Genomic DNA, 26,480 nt, shown 5'->3' on the forward strand with positions numbered 1-26,480 from the left:
CAAAGCAACTATGGAGGGTGGTTCCTGAGACTTTTAAATGTGGACAGTGCACGGGGCTGCTTTCTCTGGTCTTGTACACAATCTGTTCTTTCCATGTCGCTAGTCATATTAACGGCTGGAGACTCATTCAACTGATCTTCAGCCTCAGCTCAATTCATCATCCAATTCCATGTCCGTACAGCCCAATTTGACCGCAGAGTACTGGCACATGTGGGAATCCTCCATCTTGACATTTGACTGTAAGCACCTAACACATGCAAGGCAGAGTGAGGTTATTTCTCAAAGATTTATCTTACTCTCGTCTCGCGCAATTGAAGACACTTCTCTCACTGTGAGGGAAATATTCAGACAAGAGGATATTCTGGGTTATTCTCTTTCAGATCTGCCACGGCCCTGTCATTGATAGGCCCATCCAACCTACCAGTCAGCAGTCTTGCCATGAACTTGCTCTTAAGGTTGTCACATCTAGCGAGCCCTTCATCGAGGTATTTATCGTTGTTGCCATTATTATTTGATGGCGTCGAGACTCAGGGGAAGTCGGAGAGAGCCATGGCAAAAACTCGAGGATGGAGATCACTAGACAGAGAGATCATGAAGAAGAATATGATGATGATATTCCTAGAATCCCAGAGGGGAAGGTCTATCTAACAATAGAAAGGTGGTGGGCGCTGACACTTCAGGGACTGACCTGATCATTTTTGTTAGAAGAACTAATCTCTGCACTAAATGACTGTCATAATGAATATATGGATTATGGACTATAAGAACGAAGCCATCACATTTTCGCTGTGGACGCTTTGCGGGGGTTCTTTGCTTCAAAGATCCAATCCAACTCTTCTAAAGTCCGCTCCTTAGTTTCCACAAAGAAGAAGAAAATGACCAACAACAACACAAAGTCCCAGACACAATAGAATGTGTAGAAATTGTAGGAAATGGAGTCCAAAGCGATTTGTGCAATCATCACACTGGTGAAAGCCGCAATCCCCGAGTTCACTCCGAAGAAGGCTATACCTCTGGCACGCATCTGATTGTCCATGACTTCTGCGGGATACACCTGCTGCATTGGGGTGAATGCGAATGAGAACGTGATTCCGAACAAGAAGATAAAGGTCAGCATGGTGTAGGAGGCTGCCTTGTTTCCTGTCCTCTGGAATTCTGCAGTGGTCACTGCCATGACGGCGAAGACGGCCGTCAAGCAGCCCATAGCAGTCGTCATGATTTTGCGCCTACCGAAGCGGTCGTGGAGGTTGGCTCCGATTATGGCTGCAATCCATGCGACGACGAAATACATCGCGGTTAAGAGCAACAGAGTGTTCGTGTCGGTGATTCCCACAGCCTTGGCCATCTCAGGCAGGTAATAACTTGCGATGTTGGAACCACAGAATTCACCAACCCAGCCCATGCTGCCTGCGAGAATTGTCCTATATCGGCGGGCGCGTGTTACGAATAACTTCCGGAAGTCGAGAGCGATTTCCCAGGGCCGAGTGCCTTCCTCTTCGCGAGTGAGCATAAGAGAATGTTTGATCTCTTCCATTTCAAGTTCAACTGCAGGATGATCAGGATCACCGTTAGCGTGATATTTGACAATGATCGCCCTGGCCTCCTCCTCTCGATTACGCATAGCCAGCCACCGAGGCGATTCAGGGATGAAATAGACAAACATTGCCATGATCGCGGGGCACAAAATTTGAAGATATGTTGGAAGCTTCCATGTGATATTCGAGCTGGAGTCATAGTGGATGGTCGCTCCATACGCGGCGAAGGAAGCGATGAGGGCACCCATGTAGTACAATGTGTTGAATGTGCCAGCCACTGCGCCACGATACAATGGAGGTGCAATTTCCACAAGGTAGACGACTGAGGTCAATGAAGCAGTAGTCGAAAAGACGGAGCCGAGAAATCGACCGCCAATGAACACCGAAAGTTTCACAGCGGTACCTTGAATAATGATACAAGCTATGACGCCGATGCAGCTGACAAACAGGACCAATTTTCGTCCGAACACGTCCATCGTCCAGTAGAAGAAGCAAGATGCTATTTGGCCGACCTGGAATATTGCAAATACGATAGACGAACTTGCAGGTGCATCCTTGAGATTGAAGTATGCGAGATAACTGGGAAGGACATTGACGGACGCCATCATACTGGCATCGTATCCTTTCATCGTCGAGTTTAAGTATACCAGCAGACACGCGAGGTACAGCTTCAGATATCCTTTTCCCAGATAGTTGACCTTGTGGGCCTCGAGAACATGTTCGTACTGATTGCCAGGAGGATATGCGCCGTGCTCGGTGTCGACGCCTAGCTTCTCTTCGTTCTCGATGTGGACCACCTCACCGGCGGTGAGATCCAAACCCGTGGGCTTGTCATCTTGAATTGAATCTTCAGGCATATTGAAGAAGGGCAAAATCGAGGTCACGAAGCGTGACCTATGTTTTCCAGATGATGTAATAAAGAACTGGATGATATGAGGACTGGAGAGGACAGAGTCGGTTGGCGAGAAGGAGACTACAGGAAGCTAGCACTATTTATGCTCCACTGTGGAGAATTGATATAGGGGAGATCTGGGGAGCACTTACAATACAGTGGCACCGCAAAAGTCTCTCTACACACCGCCCTCCGATCCAATATACCGCCTACCTGGCACGATAGGAATCCTACAAAGAGCCACGCTAAGCGTGTTGCGTAAGATTTTTGGATTTTTACGACCACATCCTCTGTTGAAACATTTTCTTGGCCTTGTTTCAGAGCCAAATGGTTGGTTTAACAAGTATTAGTTGATGGTAGCCAAGTTTGAACTGGCAGAAAATGCGGCACAATGAAAGGCGGTCTGCACGGGTCGGAGGCTTGCGCGGTGCCAGAAGTGAGAGATTGCGGGGAAAGTGGATCTTCTACATATCCCGTACCGTCTATAGCCAGCCAGCCATAGCCAGCCATCTATAGCCTGCCGTCTGTAGCCCTTGATGCCATGTTTATCACAGTTATCCGCTAACTTGAAGCTAAAAACCCCGTGCTGCCATCACTGACTAGCGCTTCGTTAAAGGAAGTTTCTAAATAGATTTCAAGAGAATTGAATAAATTTTGTCACCTTACACATTTTCGTGGCAGCTCCAAAACCTTTACTCAATCATCACAGCTGCTAATCCGTTTGGAGCGTATGATTAACCTGACGGTGAGATGACTTCGAGACTTGAAGCTTATCTATACCTTCTACAACTAAGACCCTCATCTCATATATGAAGCCTGGGGTAAATCTACTACATGCCGCACTAGGCTATAATACGTTAAACAAATAGAAAAGCCAGTGGGGTCCGTTAACAACCAAAAGGATGGTCTGGGCTTGTTCCGCATATCATAGCAGTGATTTTATATTACGATCAAAAGCAAATCGACTGGAAAGTTTACGCCAACGACAGTGAAACCAATCAAAAAACTTTGGAGGAGATTGGCGCCCAATTTGGTGACGAAGTTCTCACCGCGGAGGAACAGAATGAGAGCAACGAAAGCATTAGATTGGAGGGGAAGTCGAGCATGTCTCACATTGAGAATCAAGAATCAATCGCCTGAACGCAAGTTAGTTAGCTCAGAGCTTTGAAGGTGGTGGAATACGGCGCTTCTATGGAAATCGAATGCGGTGTGGAACCAGTAGTTTTTATTCTAGGTTATTTGTGTATTTTAGTTGTGAGATATGGCTTGGCTCGGGCGATGAACTAGTTTAGTGCTAGGCAGAATGAAATTGGGATGCTCGAGTGCTATGTTTGCAAGCTTCACAAGCTGAATCTTGAAAGAAAAAAAAAATTAATTTCAAAGAATTTCTATGTAAGCAATGGCATGTACGGACAAGCATCTTCGAGTTTCAACAGTTGAGGCTCTACATAACAAATTCAATCCTGTTTTTCACGTTTTGCACGATCCGGGTATTAGTCGTGCTGAAGCCTTCTCTTATTCGCCTCAGTGGTCAAAACTTAGCTCACATGATAGGGCGCCTTACCTCGAGATTATTGAAGCTGTGAGGTGCGGAAGTGCGACCCTTGGTCAAACTTCTATCACCGTACTTTTGTCCACGATCGAGATCGAAAACTCTCTCTTTTATTCATCATGACGCGGCTGACCAATCTCCCAACGGAGATTCTCCTCGAGATAATCGAATACCTAGAGTTTCTGAGTGATTTTAATGCTGTCGTCCGGACCAATAAACGTTTGAGGTCTCTGAGCAATAATCGGCTTTACGATCTAATCTGAGCCGACATCCTTCAGCCACGAGATGGAAACATCGGTATCGACGCCTCCTCGGTTCTTCACTGGGCCGCAGAAAATGGGAAGCATGCCTGTCTACGAACGCTGCTGCAAGCCGGTATCCCACCGAATCCCCCCACGCGACAAGGTGCGCATCCAATCCTGTTGGCAGCAAGCAAAGGAGACGCAGAAATGGTTCAGATATTTATAGAGCAAGGGATTAACCCAAACTCTCTGTCCGACTTTTCTACCAGAGATTATAGCGCCAAAAATCCTTTGCTATGTGCAGCCATTGATGGCCACGAGTCTGTGGTCGACTATTGATCACTCACGGCGTCGACCTCGAATTCAGCACTTCTGAGCTTGACGGCCTTGATCCCTCCGATGTCTCTTTCTTTCTTCAACCCTTGTCTTATGCGGCAATGAATCACCATATATCGGTGGCCAAACTTCTGATTGAGCATGGGTGCGACCCTTGCACCTCTGACTATACCCGCATAGGGAGTCAGGAGCCGCAGTCCGCCTTTATAACTGCTGCGGCGTTCGATTTTGAGATTTTCGATTTGTTTGTAAAGGCTGGCCTAGAACCTGACTTCGCTAGTTCTGGAGGTCTATATGAGACAGCCCTCCGCAAGGCCTTCATTTACGGCAATTTGCGGGCAGTCAAGTCCTTGTTCGAACAGGGTGTTAAACTTAAAACACAATTGGACATTGACTGGCAAAATCTCTCTATATGGGAGGATCTTGACATTTTCACGGAAATTTACAATTCATCGGGCCAATTCCCTGAATTGGCTCGATTCCTTCTACAGCAATGTAATGTTGAAGATGTTATTGAGAGTCAATACTTACGCCCTTTTCTGTGCCTTCTCCGGGCCGCGGCAAAGGACGGGGATCAAGACTTAATGGAACGTTTGCTGAAGATCGACTGGACAACCAAGCAACCTACCATCACCAAGAAGCTTGGGACAAATCATTTTGACGGGTGCCCTTTTCTCGGCAGCCCTCATAGGGCATCTCGGTATAGTGGAGCTATTGGTCGACCATGGCGCCGAAATACACTGGTTCGAGCCAAGGGAATTTGGGGACGAGCCAAGGGAAGATGGGGACGAAGCCCCGATCTTGGGTGCGGCTAGGAGTGGCCATATCGAAATTGTCAGACGACTACTTGATATGGGGGCCAAATTATCCGCCGAGAACGTAAGGGGGCTTTTCTGTAAAGCAGTGCGACGTCCAATCTATTCAGAGGAGCCAGTCTTGGAAGGACACCTAGAGATCGCTCAGTTGCTACTGGATCGGGAGCTCATTGGAAAACAAGACTGTCCACACTACGACGACTTTGTTATGGATGTTGTCGGGGCTGGAACGAAGGTGTTCAGTGTCATCAACCAGTATCAAAGTCTCAAACTTCACCCTGGCAACTTGAATCATCAAAAAGCCTTGTCCGACACAGTGTACTCGGAAAACCCAGCCATTGCAAAGCACTTTTTGGCAGCAGGGTTTGATCCTAATTCCTGCCAATCTTCTTATTTCGAGACGCCCTTATGTCTGTTGACGGTGGCAGGAACTAAGTCTACCAGAGAGTACGAACCGACACTTGATGTCCTGCTGGATTACGGTGCAGACCTTGAATGGCGGGATCCCAGCACAGGAATGACGCCTTTGCTTGTTCTCATAGAAAAAGGAGAAAATCCCGGGAAACCAAGGTGGAGGTCTGTGAAGGTACTCTTGAAAAAGGGCGCCGATCCTTTCTGTGTCTGCAGTCGCGGTAATACTCCACTCCTCATGGCGGCATATCATGACAGTCTGGCGACTGTGAAAGTTCTTCTGGAATTTTTTGACGAAAAAGAACGCCGTTTGAACAGATAAAAGAGATGATCCAAGCGGCAGCAAGATCCACGCGTTGTCCGAAGGTAGCCAGGATTTTATGGCATTGGTATTGGCCGAAGGTTCACCCTTGCCGGAAAGATACGATGGATCAGAAATAGCACATACGCGAAAGACTTTAAGGATTTCTTCTCTTGTGAGACGAATAACCTTAGACGGTAAATTAGGCCTATTATTGAAGATGTGCAAGGCTTGACCGATTTGCTCCGCTCATATTGTGCCCTGCTGCAAGAATCCATAGTCGGCAATGTACTCTCACTGGCATTTTCCAGTCGACTCGGTGGGCATTTGCTAACGAGAAGCTATTAGAATTCTCCTAATCTTTGGGGACAACCAAGGTTTATATATACTATGCATAGTCCAGAAGCACAGTTTCCCATACTTCCATCCTTATTGCAAGTTGCTCCTGCGCCGAGCTAATATGCATCAGGTTAGACTTGCGAATTCTTGAGGCAAGAGGGGGTGCGCACCGTAGCCGGAGAGCCAGCCAGGGCAATGCCAACAAAGGCAAGGACAGATATGAGAGTAATCTTCATGTTGAGGGCTTTTTAGAATTCAATTAAAAGTAATGTGGTGGAAGACGAGGTTTGTTTGCTGTTGTTGGGTACTAAATCGAGGGCACATGGGGGTAATCTTATAGTCTTTGGTGGCTCGCCGTCTTACTCCATGAGAGGTAGGGTAGGAATTGAAACTTGACGGGCATGGCACGATGTTCTCAATTCGACCCCTGATTTGAAGACCGGGAACCTATTACCTAAATATAAGCGCCGGTGCTAGAAGCGAGACTCGGCACAAAAGCCACTATGACATTATACTCGTCGCAAATACGGCTTCTCAGCTCAAACAGAGTATCTTCTATGTGACTTTTGATGCCGATCCAGACAGTTTCAATTCTAACCAGTAATGGCAATTACTGAGGTCGTAAAAGGGCATCATGCTCCACTACGATTATTAGCATTTACCGCATTTTAGGCCTTGAGTCAATTCGTAAATATTTAATAAGGGGTACAGATGTCTACGCAAGTCCCCGAGAGTTAAAATAATGATAAGCAGCAATCTCCGAAATTTTGAAACCAAGGCCGCGCTGCATGACACGGCCCGGGTACAAACGAGTTGGTCCATTCTGAAATACTCTCGAACCAGCACCGAGTTCATAAACCTGTCAAAATGCAACCCGGCTCAGTTGGAAACCCCCTTTTTAGTATATCAAGAGGTTCATGTCAGCTCATTCCAGTCGGTCCCCGGGATAGACTTTATACTCGGCGTGGTAACCCGATAAATGAGATTTGGGGAGCTCAGCTGCTGCAATGAAGACAGAAAATCGGAATTCTCCGGTCATCGCCTGAGCTGATCATTATTAGTCTTGACGATCTCTTACATAACTTACTCTGAGAGTCCAACTTGCACAGTAAGGTGTATTTCCAGCTCGTACATCATTTGACGTTGCATACTTTGAAATTGGCGTTATTGATGATATGAAACAAGTGGTCCAAACGGCTGTTGATGGCAGATTAGGTTGGGCCGTCTCTACCGCATAGTATCCGTTACATATTAGGCACCGTTTTCACAGTCCATCTCAACCTGACTATCATAATCACCAGGAAAACATACAAGGCCAGATACTTCAATCCATGGGCCAGCCTTGGGATAAGGTAGTCCATTCAATACAAATGTATGTCTCAGTGATTTTCAAATTCTCCATGTAAGGCTCCGAAAGCTACCTATAGGTCTAGACTGCTTTCAAATGTTGCTCTCTCGGTTTTAAATAACCAGCGAGTTTCAGTTGGTACTGTGGATTCACCGAAGCGATCTCTACCTATTCTATCCGATAGCTCAGCTTGCAAGGATCTGTCTAGATCTACAATTAGTAACAGCCATTCCTACACAGCTCTATGCCTTGCGCTATTTCTGAACCTGTCGGTGCATGTGAAACACACCTGTGTCCTACCACAGCCGATTAGGCTGCTCTTGCTACCTTACCAAGCGCAACACCAGTTTTTCTCCTTATCTGGTGCATTTGTTTGACTATCCTACCGAACTATTTTGCTGTAGACTGACATCCACTATGGATTATCCGCTGGGCCCGACGCGCCGTTTACCGAATGATAACCAGCCCATAGAAAATCAGTATTTCTATGGTGTATGTACCTTTTAAGACGGAGGATCTTTTGATAGCGTTCTGGCCCGACTAACGCATGCCTAATCAGAGAAGCTCCGTCTCCGATGAACACGATCAATCTAGACAGTCTCTACTACCCCCTCCTCTCCATCCCAGGACCCCATCTGGCGGACCAGAGCCATCTAGTCAATCATATTACGCTCCTTCATCCCACACCAATGCAGTATTTCCATCAAGTCCTTGCTATCCAGATGGAGAATCTGTTGTACTATCCGAGCATCTGAATCTCGAAACGGCGTCCACAACTTCGAAACGCTGGGCACAACGCCAAATGCATACTTCTGGAATACTATGCCGATATCCTACTCGTCGAATTAAGTTAGTTCATGGCACCGTTTTAAGTGTCGATTACCCGGTTCCTAGCGCAATACGCAATGCCGTCCAGGCAAAATACCGTGATCTGGAGGGAGACCCTTCTGAAGAATTTACTCATTTGAGATGTGAGAAGGTATAGCTTGCTTCTGTTATGCAAATAATAACGTTGAATAGACACTGCAGCTACGTGCGACCCGGACGAATTTACTCTGCAACATGGATATAACCTCCGCCCTTCCATGTACAATCGGCATACCGAGATGCTCATCGCCATTACCTACTACAACGAAGATAAGGTTCTTACGGCTAGAACCTTACACGGCGTTATGCAGAATGTCAGAGATATCGTGCAGCTGAAAAAGACAGAGTTTTGGAACAAGGGAGGTCCTGCTTGGCAGAAAATTGTCGTCTGTCTAGTGTTTGATGGGCTGAAGCCCTGTGACAAGAACACGTTGGATCTCCTGGCGACAATCGGAATATACCAAGACGGTGTGATGAAACACGACGTAGATGGTAGAGAAACGGTTGCTCACATTGTAAGTTTTTCTCCCTCCTAGCCATCTATATTTCACGGACAGGTCACCGGTATTGATTTGTGTCAGTTCGAGTATACAACCCAGTTATCAGTCACACCTACGCAACAACTAATCCGTCCATTCGGCGACGACCCTACCAACCTCCCACCAGTACAGATGATCTTCTGCCTAAAACAGCAAAACAGCAAAAAGATCAATTCCCATCGCTGGCTATTCAATGCTTTCGGGCGAATTCTGAACCCAGAAGTCTGCATCCTGATCGACGCTGGCACCAAACCAGGACACAAATCATTGCTCACCCTCTGGGAAGCGTTCTACAATGACCGACACCTAGGTGGTGCATGCGGGGAAATCCACGCTCTACTCGGCCGCGGATGGACAAAGGTCCTGAATCCCCTGGTAGCAGCCCAGAACTTCGAATACAAAATCTCAAACATCCTCGACAAACCATTGGAAAGCAGCTTCGGGTACGTGAGCGTTCTACCGGGTGCATTTTCAGCATATCGCTATCGAGCTATAGTCGGTCGACCCTTGGAGCAATATTTCCACGGGGATCATACGCTCTCCGAGAGGCTAGGTAAGAAGGGAATTGAGGGGATGAATATCTTCAAGAAGAATATGTTCTTAGCTGAAGACCGCATTCTCTGCTTTGAGCTCGTTGCTAAAGCTGGGTGTCAATGGAAACTCACATACGTCAAAGCTTCAAAGGGAGAGACCGATGTGCCTGAAGGTCCGGCCGAGTTTCTGAGTCAACGGCGCCGCTGGTTGAACGGGTCCTTTGCGGCGAGTCTGTATGCAATAATGCATTTCAACCGCATTTACAAGAGTGGGCATAATTGGATCCGCTTGTTCCTTCTTCATGTTCAGCTTGTTTACAACATTTGCCAGCTTGTCATGACGTGGTTCTCACTTGGTAAAGTGATATATATCCCCAGATCTTGGATTATAACTAATTAAGAGCTCACGGGCAGCATCATACTGGCTTACCAGTTCCGTCATCATGGACATCGTCGGCACCCCGAGTGCAGCGAACCATTTCAAAGGATGGCCATTCGGGGGCGACGTTACGCCTATCGTAAACAACATTCTCAAAATTGGCTATTTGGCGTTCCTCATGCTTCAATTCATCTTGGCTCTCGGAAATCGTCCAAAGGGGTATGTTCCAGCCTCACGATGTAACAAGATCCCTGCTGATATGATATTCAAGGTCGAGATTCCCATACACACTATCTCTAATCTATTTCTCAATCATCCAAGCCTACATCCTCGTTCTTTCATTCTACCTCGTCGCGCAAGCACTCACAGGAGACAATCTCGACTTCAACTTCGAAAACGGCTTCGGCGGCTTCCTACGCTCCTTCATAAACTCGACCGGTGGGATCGTTCTAGTCGCCCTGGTATCCACATATGGAATCTACTTCATCGCCAGCTTCCTCTACATGGACCCATGGCACATGTTCACTTCATCCTGGGCTTACTTCCTGGGCATGCCGTCGTCAATCAACATCTTGATGGTCTATGCTTTTTGCAACTGGCACGATGTATCTTGGGGCACTAAAGGCTCTGACAAAGCCGATGCGTTACCCTCCGCGCGGACCAAATCAGATGCTCAAGCGGCGTTTGTGGAGGAAGTGGATAAGCCACAGGCTGATATTGATGTCCAGTTCGAACTCACGGTTAAACGGGCTCTCGCGCCGTGGGTTGAACCGCACGAAAACAACGAGGTCAATCTTGATGATTCGTATAAATCGTTTCGAACCAATTTGGTGCTTTTGTGGACATTCAGCAATGGGCTTTTGGCCTTGTGTATCAATAATGTTGGGATGAAGCAGCTTTGTTTGACGGTATGTTGGAGGCGGACTTGGTATGAGCAGATGCTAATCTTTTGACAGACGACGTCTACATTGCGGACAGCGTGGTATTTCAGAGTCATTCTTTGGGGGACTTCCGGATTGTCTATTTTCCGATTCTTCGGGGCTCTTTGGTTTCTGGCGAAGACTGGTGTTTTGTGTTGCTTTTCAAGGCGTTAAGTGCTTCGCACTCTCCTGCAGACAGTGTAGAGGAAATGGATGAAAGCCAGAAATTGTTTCCTTACAGTCAGACTAGTCAACAAGAATTATCAACATACCCGTCCAAGTCACCTTTTCAGGGCCACTTGAACTACTGGGGAATCTAGAAAACCAACTAAAGCCGAAATTCAATAGGCATTAATCTCAAATGCAACAACTTAATGAAATTTGTATTTTACAAACAATGGGGATCTAGGTATAAACTCGTCGGTAATCCAATAAGAGCACGACAGGTCTATACACTAGTTATGAACACAAGCGACAGCTCATGCAGGGGGGAAATGTCGTACAAATGAAAGATGGAAACCAATCACACGCTAGTCTCCAGGGGAACCCAATCAGGCATTTACTCGCCCTTCAGGCGCTCCTGGTGAACGGAGAAAGCAGCCTCCAGAAGCTCCTGCTCCTCCTTCAGGTGAACGCCCTTGGTACCGGTGGCGACCGAGGCGGAGGGCGCACGGCCGGCATACAGGACGTGGCGGCGGTTGTGGTGCTCGGTGGCGTTCAGCAGGGTCTCGATACGAGGCTGGGCGTACGACCAGGCACCGGCGTTCAGAGGCTCCTCCTGGCACCAAACGATGTCCTTGGCGTTGGGGTAGCTGTCCAGGTTCTCCTTCAGCTGGGCCCAGGGGAAGGGATGCAGCTGCTCAACACGGGTGATGGCGGTGTTGCGGATGTCGTTGGCCTCGCGGTGCTTGATCAGAGCGGCATACACCTGACCAGAGCACAGGACGACGCGCTCGATCTTCTCGGGAGCATCGATGGCAGTGCCGTGGGCGTTGTCGGGGATGATCCACTGGAAGTGAGAGTCGTCGCTGAAGGCCTCAATGTCGGAGCGGGCGATGGGGTGACGCAGCAGAGACTTCGAGAAGAAGATCACAAGGGCTGGAATGAAGTGTTAGCTTATGGTGTCAACGCAAGGGGATTCAAGACGTACGCTTGCGGAACTGGCGGTGGAGCTGGCGACGAAGGATGTGGAACAGGTTGGAGGGCTCAGTCATGTAGGCAATCTGCATGTTGCAGTCCTGGTGCTGGCGATCCAGCTTGTCAGCCAATGGGAACAAACGAGGCTCCTCGTTGCAAAGCTGGAGCCAACGCTCCATACGACCGGAAGAGTGCTCGGGACCCTGGCCGTCGTAGCCGTGAGGCAGAGAGACAACCAGACCGGAACGCTGCAGCCACTTGGATTCACCAGAAGCAATGAACTGATCAATGATACACTGAGCGTTGTTGGCGAAGTCACCGAACTGGGCCTCCCACATGACCAGAGCCTCGGGGGAGGTCAGGGAGTAGCCGTACTCGAAGCCAAGGGCACCGAACTCGCTCAGGGACGAGTTGGAGATGACGAAGCTGCCCTGCTTATCACTGATGTTCTTCAGGGGGGTATAGGTGGCCTCGGTCTCCTGGTCGTGAAGAACGGCGTGACGCTGAGAGAAGGTACCACGCTCAACATCCTGGCCAGAAACACGGACGTGGTAACCCTCGTCAACGAGGGAACCGAAAGCAAGAGCCTCGGCAGTAGCCCAGTCAATGTTCTTGCCCTCGTCAACGGACTTCTTGCGGTTGGCAAGAATACGCTTCAGGTTGCGGTGGAGAGTGAAGCCCTTGGGGGCATCAGCACCGCTGATTTTGTCGGCGATGTTCTTGAGGGACTTGTTTTCCACGGCAGTAGGAAGGTGGGGAAGAACCTCGGTGGCCAGCTCCTTGGGGGTCTTGAAGTTGTTCCAGGCGGAGGTCAGCCACTCCTTGCTGGTAGGCTGGTAGTCCTTGCTGCGGTCGAAGCTGTCGCCGAGCATGCCCCAGACCCACTTCTTGTGCTCATCAATGTCCTCCTTGGTGAAGGTTCCCTCCTCGATCAGCTTGGCGATGTAAGTGTCGAGCTGGGCCTTCTGGTCGGCAATGCGCTTGTACATCAGAGGCTGGGTGAACGAAGGCTGGTCAGTCTCATTGTGACCCTGCTTACGGTAGCAGACAATGTCAACGACAACGTCACGCTTGAACTCGGCGCGCCAGTCGGCAGCGACCTGGCAGACGTAGTTGACAGCCTCAACATCGTCGGCGTTGACGTGGAAGACTGGAGCATCGATCGACTTGGCAATGTCCGAGCAGTATGGGGTGGAACGGGCAAAGCGAGGATCGGTGGTGAAACCAATCTGATTGTTCACGACGATATGGATAGTACCACCAGTGGAGTAGGCGGGGAGAGACTCGAAGCCCATGGTCTCGTAGACGACACCCTGAGCAGCGAAGGCAGCGTCACCGTGGAGCAGAACACCCATGGCGGTGTCGAACTTGGTCTCGTCCTGGTTGTAATGCTGAATGGCACGGGTCTTGCCGAGCACGACAGGGTCCTCGGCCTCCAGGTGAGACGGGTTGGCGACCAGAGACAGCTGGACACGCTTTCCGGAGGGAGTGGGACGCTCGAAGTTCATACCCAAGTGGTACTTGACATCACCGGAGCCCTCATCGGAAGGCTCAGCCGAACCGGCGAACTCACTGAAGATGGACTCGTTGGGCTTGCGAACGACGTTGGACAGGACGTTCAGACGGCCACGGTGAGGCATACCAATGACGATGTCCTTGATACCGTAGTCGACACTGCGGTCGATCAAGGCCTTCATACCGGGCACAAGGGTCTCGCAACCCTCCAGACCGAAACGCTTGTCGTTGGGGAACTTGGTGGCAAGGAAGGACTCGAAGCTGGAACTCCAGATCAAACGGTCGAGGATGCGGCGCTTGTCGTCGACCGAGTATCTGTAGGGCTCGGGAATTTCGAAGCGGTCACGGATCCACTCGCAAGGCTTGCGGTCGGGGATATGGATGTACTCGACACCGTAGGAGCCACAGTAAATCTTCTCGCAGGCATCAATGATCTCGCGCAGAGTCATCTTCTTACGCTCCTCAGTCAGGAAGCGCGGCAGAATGCCGGGTCCAAGGGCGAACTCCTGGTCGAGGTCGCGCTCAGTGAAACCGTAGTGGTCGAGCTCGAGCTCCTTGGGCTTGCTGTAGCCGAAGGCCTCAGCGTCGCCACGAATACCGAGAGGGTCGATCTTAGCCTTGTGGTGACCACGGGCCTGGTAGGCGCGGCAAAGCAGCTGAACCTTCAAGTGATTTGTGACATCAGCGCCAGCGGCCATGCCAGTGCCGGGCATATCCTGGGGGACACCGCCGGTAGGGGTCGGGACAAGGGTCGGGGGAGGAGTGAAGGCCTGGGAGATGGGCATGTTGCCATCCTCCATGTTCCGGAAGTATGTCTGCCACGAGATGTGGACACTGGACGGATCCCGCTTCCAGGCCATGTACATCTCGTCAACGTAGTTGGCAGTGCTGCCGGACAGGAAGGAATCGTTGGGGTCCTATTGTAAGGGAGAGGCAAAGTCGCGCCGTAGTGTTAGCGAAAAGGCCGAATTTGAGGTTTCTCATCGCGCATCTCGACATGGATCATGGGTGATCAGGGTGTGTTGTTGGCTTACCACTCCGGCACCCTCCGCGGGCGATGCATAAAGTCGAGCGCCATTCAAGACGCGGTTGGCGAGAGCGAGAGGTCGGCGAGCAGCCAGGCCGAAGGTCGAGCTCTTCGAGGCCAGGTGAACGGACCGACGACATGTCGAGGAGGTTGCACCACGCAGCAGACCGCTGTGGGTGGCCTTCAAAGCAGTGTTTCTAAACATTGCGGGATTTTTTCGGTGATCGCAGAGATGGATCCGATGTAGTGCAGGCGATGAAGAAGGGGGGGAACAAGAAATTTAGACTCAAAGATGCCACGGACGTTCTTGAGTAGACCAGCTACATACGCGCAAGTTAGTCCGGAGTTGCTCAAAATTCCCCAAGTTGCTCGAGTTTGCCAGGTTGTTGATGGGTCTGCCGAAGATACCGAAACACGGAGGAAAGGAAGAGAACACGTACTTAAGGGGTATGCGCCAAAGACAGGTGTCGACTAGTACTGCCGTAACACCTGTATAGGAACGGAAATCATCAGAGAGCAGAAACCCTGCTGATACAAAAAGAGGAAAGGGGAAGAGTAGAGAGGCAGGAAACAGAGCCAGAATCAAAGAACAAGAATGACCGAACCTGCGGCGCCTGAGGCTGGTGCGCTGAGTCAGCCCGAGCAGTAGCCGATATTTTTGGGACGGCAAGTCACTCCACCGTTCCGGGTAAGGTTTTCGGCCCTTTGCGGGTGTTTTCGGCCCATCGTCTTGTTCTCAATTAACTATTTGTAATTGGTTCTATATACGGTTCCTTTCCTAAGAACATGCTTCGTAGATATCGGGCCGTGTAGACATGAGCAAGATGCTAACTCGTCGGCTCTTCCTTCTTCCCCAAAAAACCAACAAGCATAGGAGCAGAAAAAATGCCAAATGCCAACCTGAAAACAAAATCACTCGGGCAGTCATTAGATCGTCATTAGATGGTCGAGAAAGGGGTCATATGCAAAGGGAGATGCCAAAATAGCCACGATTATGTCCAGTGAAAGTCTACAAAACACTGAGATGCTGGGATGTAGAACCCAGCATTTCAACATCGCTTTCAGCGCTGCTCGGGCCCGTTCCGCGGATCGGGAGATCGGCAAGATCTTTGAGCGGTGAGGCCGTATAGGGGTGGTCGTCCTGGTGATAGCCCATGCCTGCCAATCCTTCGTCGGGAGAAGACCGCGCATCCGAAGGGCTGGCTTCCGAGAGCCCAGTAAAGCTAGCGCGATTAGATGACGAAAGCGTATGAGGAGGCGGACTGCCGGCGCTACTCCGCAAGCTGCCGTTGCTGCCGCCCCACGCACCGCGCCGGAGCTTCATGAGCGCACTCAGGGACAATTCGTCATCCAGGTTGCCCATATCCACCAGCTGGGCCAAGCCGGGACTTGCCAGGGAGGGGTTGGAATGGGTAGCGCCGTGAGCCTTCAGTGAAATGACCGAGTTGCGCGTGCTCCATTCACTCCGTTCGGTGATTGGGGTGAGGCTGGGTTCTTGGAACTTGCCGCGACTGCTGTGGCTGCGAGTTATACTTTCGACGCCTCGAGGGCCGAAGTAGCCTCCGTTCGTAAGCTCGGAACCGGAGTTGCTGTGTGCCTCCGCGTAGAAGCCGAATTCTTGGCCGTAGAAGCCCTCGTCGTCGTTTTCCAGGGCTTCGGCGTTGGCGGCGGCGACAATCGCGTCATCCCAGTACGCATCATCATCAAAGATCTGATCATCGTAGGTTTCTTCAAAGGCCATGAAATCGGGCCCTTGGCTAAGGCGGCTGTCATCCGATATTAAACCCGGTTGGGAATCCACCGTCTGCGACGTTTGGGAGATGCTCTCGGGCCCTAGAGACCGATCACTTATACTGATGTTTCGTTCGACGCGGCTCTTGCTGGCTGCTTCATTAGCTGCAAAGGCCAAAGCATTGTGCAGAACCTCCAGGTTTTGCTCTGTGAGAACTCCACCGTGAGTCCTGGCTGGACCCAGGTTTGGTATCGGCTCGCCGAGCGGACCGCATTTGACAGAAGTCGTTATGTAATTGCTAGCCACGCTGGGCATGTGCTTGAGACCTTGAGTAGTGTTCTCTTCCAGATCGATTTCTTGATGTGGAGAATCGTCATGAGGCTCTTCTGTTTGGGGAGGGTAACCCGCTGTTTGTTGCGCAACTGGCCTCCGTTCATAAAGATGGCTTGTCTCGTCGTCAAAGACGGACTCGTCGAATCCTCCATCCCGGTCATCAAGGCTAAGATCGCCGAATTCGCCGTCATCAAAATACAGATCATCCTCATCATCGATGGTTTGTTCTTGTTGCTTGTTGGCGTCCGGAACTGGTGGTGCAGCTCCTAAACATTCGGTGCTAGTAATAGAAGAAGCCTGTTGTGCTTCGTGTGACTCTTCGATTTCAGTGAACTCTGGTTGGGTTGCCGTCTCGGAAAATGAATAAGACGAGGTTGGAGAATCAGCTTCAGGGTCAAGATAGCTCGTGCCAGTCACATCTGCTGGAATCTCAGGAGGTGCAGGGGTCATCGGGCTCGCAACCACTGGCGATAACTTTGGGGCAGCCCAGGACTTGACGTTAAGATAAGGTACTGAGAAATCGTCGTCGTCGGCATCAGCATTAACACCGGGAATCTTCTCTTCCAAGCCGTCCACATCGTCCAGGATGTCGTGATCAAATTCATCGTCAAAATCATCAAAGTATCCATCTTCCATCTTGCGTGCAGCCTCTTTCGCCTTGTGCTTCTCCTCGAGGAGCTTCTCCTCGACGGATGACTCCACGCCACCCATATCGAAGCTGAATCGCGATGCATTGCTCTTGAGGTGCCTCGATAAGCTCGAGGGTAGATGTGGCACGTTCGGAATAATATCTTGGTCTGGTTGATTTTGCTGTTCTGTAGGAGGAGACATTTTTGCTTCCTCTGCAGGGAGCTCTGCTGGAGGAGAACCATTTTGCTTGATGGACTCAGGGCTCTGCTGCTCGGGCAAGTGAGAGGGCAGCTTTCTCGCAAAGACAGGAATAGATTTTTCGTATCTATAATTTTCGGGGTTCGTCAGTAATGACGATTGAAGATAACCCTTATTCTCGGGTTGAAGGACATTCCGATCATCCTCGAAATGCTCTTTGAAAACAGGTGAGTGATCACTGTGCCTTCTCGTCTGATCATTCCAGCGGCTGGCTGGGCTTAGGCCAGCTTGTGATGGCGATGCATCCTGGATATTGCTGTTGCCATCAAGCGGGGGAGGTGCCGCAGTGCCGGATACATTGCGGCGCGGTCTGGGGGCAGAGAAGTCGTGCACAATCTTTCCGCGGATTCGAGGGTCATAGTCATCGGGAATAGCAGGAATCGAGCTCGGCGCACCGATTTTAGGATTGTCCACGCGTGAGGTGCCCATCTGAGATGACCGTCGGCGAGCAAGAAGGGACATCGGGTTCAAAAGATGAAGCATTGCTTTTCCCGATTTGTGGTGGGCATGCTCCCCCGAGAATTCACGGTCTCCTGCCCGCCGAGTAAGCGCACCCTCAGCTCTGAATTCCTTCTGAGACATGATCGATTTCTCCGAGGGTGACTCGTCAGGCGGCGTTTTCAATCCGAAGTGGCTGGCCGGCTCCGTGGTGGGTGAACGCCTCTGTCCCTCGGCGGCTGGCGTCTGCAGATTCCGTAGTCCTTTTCCGAATGAGAGGCGAAAAGGTGAGCTTGGTTTAGAGCCCGACTCGCCATCTCCTTGGTCTGGTCGCAGCCCGCCGTCCAGTAGTTGTGAGCTGTTGGGTTTCGACGTAAAGCCCGGCTCCGGCAGCAGACACTCTTCAGGGCTCGAGTGCGGGCGATTCTCTTTCTCGAATGAGGGGAACGGAACTGCCAGGCTCACGGAGGAGGACAGCGGCGCGACGGATGTGTTGAAATTCAGCTTCGAGGTATCGATGTCCAGCGGAGAACCGGTCCGAGGCGGGGCATCGTATGACTGGTCGCCGTCGAATGGTGTCGTAAGGGTAGGAGTGTCTGGGATCTCAGGAAGCTGAGGGGGGTTGCCGAGGGGGCTGTCTGTCGCTCCTTTCGAGGCCGGAGACGGTGCGGGCAAGGATGCGGGCGGTGCGGTTGAGCGGCGGTGGTCGCGTCGCCAGTAGGAGAAGACAGTGGACGGAGGCATCGTGGCCACAGATCCAAAGCCCGGGCGGCATCAATATGAAGCGGAGTGAGTGTTTAGGGGACGTTAGACTCCATCACGGTCGTTATCATCTGTAGCAGGTTTTAGAAGTGAAGCAGGACTGAGTTCAGTCTCACATACCAGGCACCGGTGGGGCTTGCAGAAGCCACTGGGGTTGGAGCTTTTGGATGATTCGTGTTTAACTTTGAAAAGAATGACCGAGTCACGTCTAAATATAATAGGGAGATGCAAGGCGCTGGAGGTGAGGGCGAAATAAAATAAAAAAGATCGCCCGATAAAAGGAGACGTAATCGGCTGCAGCTCCCGGACTTCGTTGGCTACACCAAAGCTTCGCCTCGTGCCTGGACCCGATTCTATTGACATGTGCATGCAATACTTCGTATTCATTTTAGGCTTATTTCAAGAGGATGAAAAGGGTTCACAGCTCCTTACTTATTGAAGGATATTCAATGGATAGGAAGTAGTCAGATCTCGGAACGTTTGTAGCCACAAATGTATATTTAGAGCCACCGAGGCGCTGAACCATGGGTTGTCTTCATAACCAACGTGGGAATATTCCAATTCGGAAGAACCATGTCAATGAATAGAATGGGCGCACAGCCCAAAAGCATGGCAAAGATAAAGCCAATAAGAGAGTCAAATTGTCTCCCCACATCATACATAAGTTTGTTATCTACTCTACAAGGATATTCCGACCAGAATCAAAACCAGAGTACGCCAGAACGACGACGCTATGAGGATGGAACAAAGTGGGAAATGGATAAGAAACAAGAAGGTAAGAGATTATTAAAAGCGAATGCTCTGTCTCCAGCGGTCAATGACATCACGTTGAGTTGGGTCAACGGGCTGCCGCGTGGTTGGGACACAGACATTAGGCGAGGGGTAAACCATTCCGTTCACTCCCATGATGTTGTTGTACGGGTAAACAGGCGGATAACCCATTCCGTAGCCATAAGGTTGTTGGTAAGAAGCCATGTTCACCCCCTGGTCTTGCTGTATGTAGGTTGGGAACTGTTGCATGGACATTCGGTTCCCGTACTGCATCATGTTGGACTGGAGTACATCGTGTGATGATGACTGGCGAACGACCTGTGGCTGTCGAACTTGCGGGAGAGCGGCCATGCTTCGTCGCATGCGCGGGTTCTTCGCGTTAACCTGCTGGCCACCGTTCTCCTTGTGCAGCCGAATGCGCCGCTGTGCAAGAGTTTCTTCTTCGGGGGCGACCACAGGCCCGGGAGCAGGAGCGGCGGCAGGAGCAGGAGCAATTCCAGCTCGACTTTCGATTTCGGCCAAGAGATCATGAGCAAATTCGCTTTCTGTCGGGTTCTGTCCTCGCAAGCGTCGTAGTCGCTCGGCCAGCGTCTCGACCTCGTCACCACTCTCTGCCTCCGGCTCGGGGGCCTCGGCAGCCTCGGTATACATGGTGACACGACTTTTTTCAGGGACCGGTTCACCTCGAAGTCTCGCTCGACGCGAACTCAATGGCTCGTTTTCTTCGAGCTGTCGTCGCTCCATCAGACCAACCGGACGATCGTCGTCGAGATTGGCCTTGTCAGGGTAAAGCATAGCCAATGGAACCTCTTCATCATCGGCATTGTGACTGCCCCATGCCAGGGTAACTGGCCGCCGGCGTCTTTTCTCACTTTGCATCTGGGCCATCGCATCCAATTCGAGAAGAGTGTTTGTCATCCCCGGCGTCGGCTTAGGCACGAAAGTGCGTTGTCGCTGCTTCAATTCTTGTTTCCGAAGCTCCAGTTCTGCCAGTAGTGTGTTTGGTGGTCCAATATAATCTTCGACGTCCTCCTCCTCGCTTCCCGGCGAATCCTCATCGCCTTCAGTTTCGCTGCCTGACAGTTCTAAATCATGCTCATCGTGATGGTCTTCGCCTCTTCCATTTTCCGAACCAACCGAGCTACCTCGCTGGGAACTCTGATGCTGACCCATGGAAAGCTGAGAATTCCGCTCTTTCAATCTCGTCGGATCCTTCGAAATGGTCTTGCGCTTCGAGTTCGCATAGACGTACGAGCCAACCTGACCAGCGTAAGGGTGATCAGTAAAGGCTGATACAGGTGCATTGGCCGAAGCGTCGAGAATGCTGTCAAGCGTGGCAACGGCAGAGTCCTGTTTGGCATCGATCTCGAGCGATTGGCTTGGGGATTCAAAGAAGACGCTTGCGCGAAGATGCGCTGGAATTGCGGACTGGCGTTTGACTTTCTGGTTACCACTCGGCGTTTCCTGCTTAGATCTGGCCCATGCTTCTGACTTTCTATCTTCAGCAACAATGGAGGTCAAGAGTTGCATACGACGCTGTTCGCGTTCTGCGATTGGCTTGCGAGACAGCTTCGGGGGCAAGTTCAACATGCGGGGGACGGGTGCCGGGTAGTACACCATGTGTTCGCCCGTTTTTGGCATCTTGAAAGACTCAGGCTTGCTGGCAAGGGGCGGCTGGCTCAGGGAAAGCTGCCGTCCGGAATTTGCGCCCTCCAAGGGCGCGAAATGGACGCCATCAAAGTCTGTAAACAGTGTCCGGGCCTGCTGATAGGTATCGCCCGAGGCGGCGGTACCTGGCCTCTCAAGCTCCCCAGCAGGACCACCAGATTGTCCATCATATTGTCCATAGTAGACCTCATTGCCATGAGCATAAACTGGGGTTTGCGAGTCTGGAAGGATCGGTAACGGGGCCGGGAAGTTATCCAAAAAGTGAACCTCTTCGTGATCGGGCTCCGCGACCTGGGCGAGGCGGGATGCGCCAGACACAGAGCGCTGTCGCGTGGAGATGGTCGATCCGAGAGGGGACGCAACGCCCGTTGGGGAGAATGTTCCATTCCGCATGTTGATTGAGTTCGACGCTGAACTGCAGGAACGTCGTTTCTGCTCCTGGTCCATCCTGCGAATTTCACTGCCAATGTCTGCTGAACTGGAGCTGAGACGCTCAGCACTCATTTCCAACCGCTCTACATTGCCAATGTACGCGCCCTGGATAGATTGTAGATCTGGGACCGGGTGACTAAGAGGGGTGTGGAGGTCGCTGGATGCACTGTGCAAGGGAGTCTCGGAAGAGGAATGTGGCGCGACAGTCGTATTGAGTGGAGGAATGCTCCGGGGGTTGACTGATTGCTTGGCAAGGGAAGGATCGACATCGTATTCATCGGCCTCGACTATATCGTAGCTCGTGGAGGACATGGATTGGAGTATCGAACCCAGCTGGGCCAAGCCCGGTTTGTCGTCGATCTGCGCGGACTCCAGGTGGTTTCCTCCCAGGTCGGTATCGCATAGGTGGTGGAAGGTACCGCGAGTCGGGGACGGGGAGCGCGATGCATCGGAGCCGGAGTGAGAGGCGACCTCGTCAACCTGAGCGACAGGGTTGTAGGCCATGCTGGAAGAGTCGCAGTCCAGACCGAATCGGCCTGAGACGGAGACAAAGACAGGGGTTGAAGTCGTTCAGTCCCATGTGAGTGAAGTCAAAGAGAAGAAATCCAGGGACGAGGGAACAGGGTGGATGTTTCATCCGTGTCACCTACAAGTCCGAGTATTTTTGCCTCCGGGCTAAATTTGGATTGTCATACACCCCCTTTGGGCCCGGAAGGGGTCCATTTCCACACTAAGTGGGCAAAAACAAGGCACTTGACGGCCAAGCCACTTTAGCAAGTTCGTGCAGGGGCTACCATGTCTCGGACCACTCAATTCGTTAGTTAGACCGATTTAGACCTCCAGTGTACTGTAGGGCCGAAGGTGGGGAAAAGCACGAGGTTCCTCAGCTTCCGGGCCCCTTTGCCTGCTTGGGTCGCTTTTTCCGTTGCTTTTTTGCCTCGTGGCAAATACCATGCACCATTCAATAGGATATGCACCTTGCACCAACTTGACCTTGACTTGATTTCGATTGCCACGCAGGCACGCATGCACCCTTGCCGATCCTTCCTCTGGTGGTCACGCAACCACCAAACTCACCAATTGCGCGGGCGCAAACGTTGAATCTACAAAAACAAGGCCTTGCTTGTCAAAGTCTTGTTGAGCATCGTCATGATGTTCTTCTATTGGTTATCCTTTCCACGCATCTGGATAATCTACGGGGTAAGCCCGAGATTGATGGGCTATTAAGGGCCGGCGTCGATCAAGCCAGGTTTCAAAGTATATCACATAAAAGGGGAAAAAAAAGAAGAAAAAAGGAAAAAAAGGCATCCCCGTTTACGGCTTGACGAACGTCAAAAAGTCCTGCGACAGGTCTGTGAAGAAGCTAGCCCCAGCCACGGGCTCCGTAGACTCGGTCACGTTGCAGTAGTCAAGGAAACTGCCGGCTGCCTTGCTCTTCTGCAGGATCGGATGTACTCGGATAGCAGGCAGCTCTTTCCGGGACCATTCTGGCAACTGGCATTCGGATAGACTGCGTCATTGAACAGCACGCGAATGTAGGTCTCGTTGGAAGACTTATTAGATCCGGACTCGCAGTTCAGAACCTCCAAAGCAACGGTACCGCGCGTCGTGATGAAGTGAGCGACATTGTAGAGGCGATGAGCGGGAACGGGATCATCGACCAGAGCCTCTTCTGGGTCGATCATGGTCGAACATCCCCATGGCAGCGGTCATCTCGGAGATCTGGTTATCGTTGAGGAAGGCCATAATCAGGTTGGGAACGGTGAAGGTGCCACCATTCGCGTCGGTGCTGGTCTGACCAGGACCATTGCCCAACGGAGTCGTCAGACTCTCAAGGAAAGGAAGGAAGAGCTTCCTGGCCGGTCCAACTGAGCCGGGACCGACGCTATAGTAATAGCTTAGGTCTTGGGAGTAGGCATGGTTGCGCAGCTCGTCTTCGGTGAACACTTCCGAGCGCCTGCATTAGCAGAGCATTACAAACAGGAATAGGAACTACAAGCGGGGCTTAAGAATCAAGCGCAAGCAGCAGAAGTCCAGTTCTATGCAAACCAATTCATATGGCCCCTGAAGTCGATTATCTCTGGAAATCCATTTCCGCAAAACACTTTGCGGCGAGTTTTATGGTGGGATTAGCAAAGGCTTGAGCAAAGGTGGTCCTGATGGGTTCCCACTCGGTAGGTATTCATAAGCAAACAGTACTATCCAGAACCGTGCTGCCACATTGCCACTTCTGGCGGAGATACTTCAGGATCTGACTATCTTTGACTCTCATCAAGACCTAAAACCTTCAGCCAGAAAGGCTTGCAGGAAGTGACTGGCTTATACTTCTGCCAGCCTCGATATCACACAAAGAAACTATAATATAACGGTTAGCTAACTACCGAACTTTTAGGAATTGTAGGATTAATATACTTACAGAGTCCCGGTCGTGCTATCCCAGACAAGGTTCCGCGGGCCAGTGTCCGCGGGCATAATACCCATCGAAGTCATGTGGCTAATCGCGATTAGTTTTTTAAACCCGAGATAAGGCTCTAGGTAACTCAACTCACTTTATAGCTGCAGGGATGGTTAAGTGAATCCGGACCCGTTCCTCCGCCTCAAGTTCCAGCGGAAGGAACGACTGGGATCCATGGGAAGAAGTCGCACTCGCGCTCTCGTGACACAACAACGAAACACCGGCTAAATCTTCCAATTCACACCCCAATTGCACCATCTCTCTCCGCTTAGTTACAGCGATACTGCGACTCAGCCGCACGAAGCTAGCAGATCTCTTCAGTCTTGCAGTCCCGAATACAAGATGAATAATCCCACCGGCGGGATTTGCGAGCGATGTAGTCTTGGATGGCAGAATCATCCTCCTGAAAGAGTGCCGTCACATTATGCCAAAAGGCAGGAGACAGCTCTGCAGCGCTGTCAGTGACTGGTGGGCTAAGAAGAGAGCCGTGTCCTTCTTTAGAAGAGTAGTACTTCTCCCATGTTGTCTTTGTCTGGTAGGTCGGGTCTGACATGTTCGCGATTTATAGTTCACAATCAAGGACACCAAAGGTGACAGGATCGACAGAGTATACGCGGAAAGTAGGATTGCCAGAGGTTGGGGTCAGGGCGGGACAATCGCGATGCCCCACTGAGCGTTTTATCTCCGCTCGTTATGGGTCTGATATCACTACAGCTGGACCAAGAAGATATTGTAAGTGGGCCTAAACGGTCATAGCTATTTGTCCGGGAGGTTTAAAAAAGACGTTTAAATTCTTAGGAGATTTTGAAGGACCAAGAGAATAAAGTATTGAGGCCTCTTTGTAATATCTCCTTGGTCCGGCTGTAATTGTGATATCTTCTTATCTCGTCTATGTAGATATGGGATTGAGACTTGATGTCCATTTTTTCGACTACTTCTCAGCGAGAACAAAAGCCATAGGCGTATAAAAGAAAACAACTACAAGCACATAAAGAGAGGAAGTTCAGCATTGATATCCTGCATTGGGCGCATGCCGAAAGGAGCAAGCAATACACTAGGGTTCATACTACACCTGGGCTTATTTTAATTCTATCCCTGCTCCAATATTCTCCATTGTTCAGGTTTCTCACATCATCTCATTCTTTGACGATAATACTTAGCTAGGGTAGCTCGTACATGCATCCAGCAAAGCCACCACCAATAAAGGACACCAGAAACGTGCCTGGGAAGTACAAAGTAACTATTGGTTCATGAACAACTTTCTCAATAAAGCCATAGGTTTGCCTCAGTAATATTTACCGGGATGGTGTGACTTGTCCATGTTCTTGGAGTCTTCGGAGTACCAGAACCTGACTTCCCGACCACCGTCTCCACCTCCCGATGCTATGATGTAATAATCCGCCTCTTCCTATCCAATGTGGAACTTAACAGTCACCATGTACCTGTCGCCATGAAAAATTTTAATGTAACCCATGTCCTTGTCTAATAGATCTTAAGATTGGGGACGACCCAGTATATCATCAACCGGTTCGGGATGCCGCCACTCCACAATCATCCCCGGTCCGATAAGACGGGGATGCACTAGGGTGGCCGAGAAAGCTTCGCCAGCAATCGGGCCATCTTACGTCATAATCCTTCTGGGGGACTTATAAAGATCCCTTTGCGAAAATTCTCTGTTGGCCTCAACCTCAGAATCTGCTTGAGACCCTCCAGTTTCAAACTCTGCTGTCAAACACCACCTACAACCATGTCGAGTATCCTACACCACCACCACAACTCAGGAAAATATTCTGAACAGGCGTCGCATGAGTCACCTCAGCGTGACTCGTACGTTGATGATAAAGCCAGTATGTCTTTAGCCTTCGATTTGCATAATTCGATTTGCTAATGCAAGACAATAGACAACAGTACCCACCATCACCATCACCTCTTTGACCATCACAGTGAGGGCGATGAGAAGCCGCATCACCGTCCCAGTCAGGCTGAAATCGATAACGCTGAGTTTTCTGCCGCTAGGCATTATGACCACGCTATGAAAGGAAGCCATGGTGCCGGTGTCGGCTTCGAAGGAGGTCGACAGTGATTATGATGTTATGAAATAAGGGATCGATATAGTCTAGGAAGTGGACCATCTTTCACGGGTCACAATCACATAGCTGATTGTTGACTATGGAGGATATCCTGTATAGTGATCTCACCAACTTTAATATAGAACGAATAGCTATGATTTGCGCTGTTTCCAATCAACGCTCTCCTCTTAACCCCCATGATTTAAGCTACCGGGGAGATGATGGCCGCTCACGGGGCTTTACA

At 50.6% G+C, this 26,480-nt stretch overlaps 8 protein-coding genes across 8 annotated transcripts; 3 read left to right on the forward strand and 5 right to left on the reverse strand.

The window, feature by feature from the left end:
- Positions 1-775: 775 nt before the first annotated feature.
- Positions 776-2,392, reverse strand: N7498_009856 (sugar transporter; the record flags this gene model as incomplete). Its single annotated transcript, XM_058456912.1, has 1 exon — positions 776-2,392. One exon carries the CDS (start codon positions 2,390-2,392, stop codon positions 776-778), a length of 1,617 nt encoding a protein of 538 aa, XP_058303811.1.
- Positions 2,393-4,098: 1,706 nt separating this feature from the next.
- N7498_009857 (ankyrin repeat domain-containing protein) lies at positions 4,099-6,105 on the forward strand (the record flags this gene model as incomplete). Its single annotated transcript, XM_058456913.1, has 4 exons — positions 4,099-4,182; positions 4,258-4,384; positions 4,738-5,257; positions 5,313-6,105. 4 exons carry the CDS (start codon positions 4,099-4,101, stop codon positions 6,103-6,105), a joined length of 1,524 nt encoding a protein of 507 aa, XP_058303812.1.
- Positions 6,106-8,318: 2,213 nt separating this feature from the next.
- On the forward strand, positions 8,319-11,183 carry N7498_009858 (Chitin synthase C; the record flags this gene model as incomplete). The annotated part of the gene is made up of 6 exons (XM_058456914.1): positions 8,319-8,742; positions 8,792-9,153; positions 9,220-10,066; positions 10,125-10,308; positions 10,361-10,997; positions 11,046-11,183. 6 exons carry the CDS (start codon positions 8,319-8,321, stop codon positions 11,181-11,183), a joined length of 2,592 nt encoding a protein of 863 aa, XP_058303813.1.
- A 385-nt stretch (positions 11,184-11,568) lies between these two features.
- Positions 11,569-14,893, reverse strand: kgd1 (alpha-ketoglutarate dehydrogenase KGD1; the record flags this gene model as incomplete). The annotated part of the gene is made up of 3 exons (XM_058456915.1): positions 11,569-12,107; positions 12,160-14,578; positions 14,696-14,893. The coding sequence occupies 3 exons, from the start codon at positions 14,891-14,893 to the stop codon at positions 11,569-11,571; spliced, it is 3,156 nt and encodes a 1,051-aa protein (XP_058303814.1).
- Positions 14,894-15,697: 804 nt separating this feature from the next.
- On the reverse strand, positions 15,698-18,823 carry N7498_009860 (uncharacterized protein; the record flags this gene model as incomplete). Its single annotated transcript, XM_058456916.1, has 1 exon — positions 15,698-18,823. One exon carries the CDS (start codon positions 18,821-18,823, stop codon positions 15,698-15,700), a length of 3,126 nt encoding a protein of 1,041 aa, XP_058303815.1.
- Positions 18,824-19,627: 804 nt separating this feature from the next.
- On the reverse strand, positions 19,628-22,216 carry N7498_009861 (uncharacterized protein; the record flags this gene model as incomplete). Its single annotated transcript, XM_058456917.1, has 1 exon — positions 19,628-22,216. The coding sequence occupies one exon, from the start codon at positions 22,214-22,216 to the stop codon at positions 19,628-19,630; it is 2,589 nt and encodes an 862-aa protein (XP_058303816.1).
- Positions 22,217-23,026: 810 nt separating this feature from the next.
- On the reverse strand, positions 23,027-24,720 carry N7498_009862 (histidine acid phosphatase; the record flags this gene model as incomplete). Its single annotated transcript, XM_058456918.1, has 5 exons — positions 23,027-23,222; positions 23,406-23,669; positions 24,129-24,206; positions 24,262-24,471; positions 24,524-24,720. 5 exons carry the CDS (start codon positions 24,718-24,720, stop codon positions 23,027-23,029), a joined length of 945 nt encoding a protein of 314 aa, XP_058303817.1.
- Positions 24,721-25,914: 1,194 nt separating this feature from the next.
- Positions 25,915-26,250, forward strand: N7498_009863 (uncharacterized protein; the record flags this gene model as incomplete). The annotated part of the gene is made up of 2 exons (XM_058456919.1): positions 25,915-26,014; positions 26,069-26,250. 2 exons carry the CDS (start codon positions 25,915-25,917, stop codon positions 26,248-26,250), a joined length of 282 nt encoding a protein of 93 aa, XP_058303818.1.
- Between the last annotated feature and the right edge of the window lie 230 nt (positions 26,251-26,480).

The sequence above is a fragment of the Penicillium cinerascens genome (genome assembly GCF_028974065.1).
Source record: "Penicillium cinerascens strain IBT 15544 chromosome Unknown scaffold_4_segment0_segment1, whole genome shotgun sequence".
Taxonomy (NCBI): domain Eukaryota; kingdom Fungi; phylum Ascomycota; class Eurotiomycetes; order Eurotiales; family Aspergillaceae; genus Penicillium; species Penicillium cinerascens.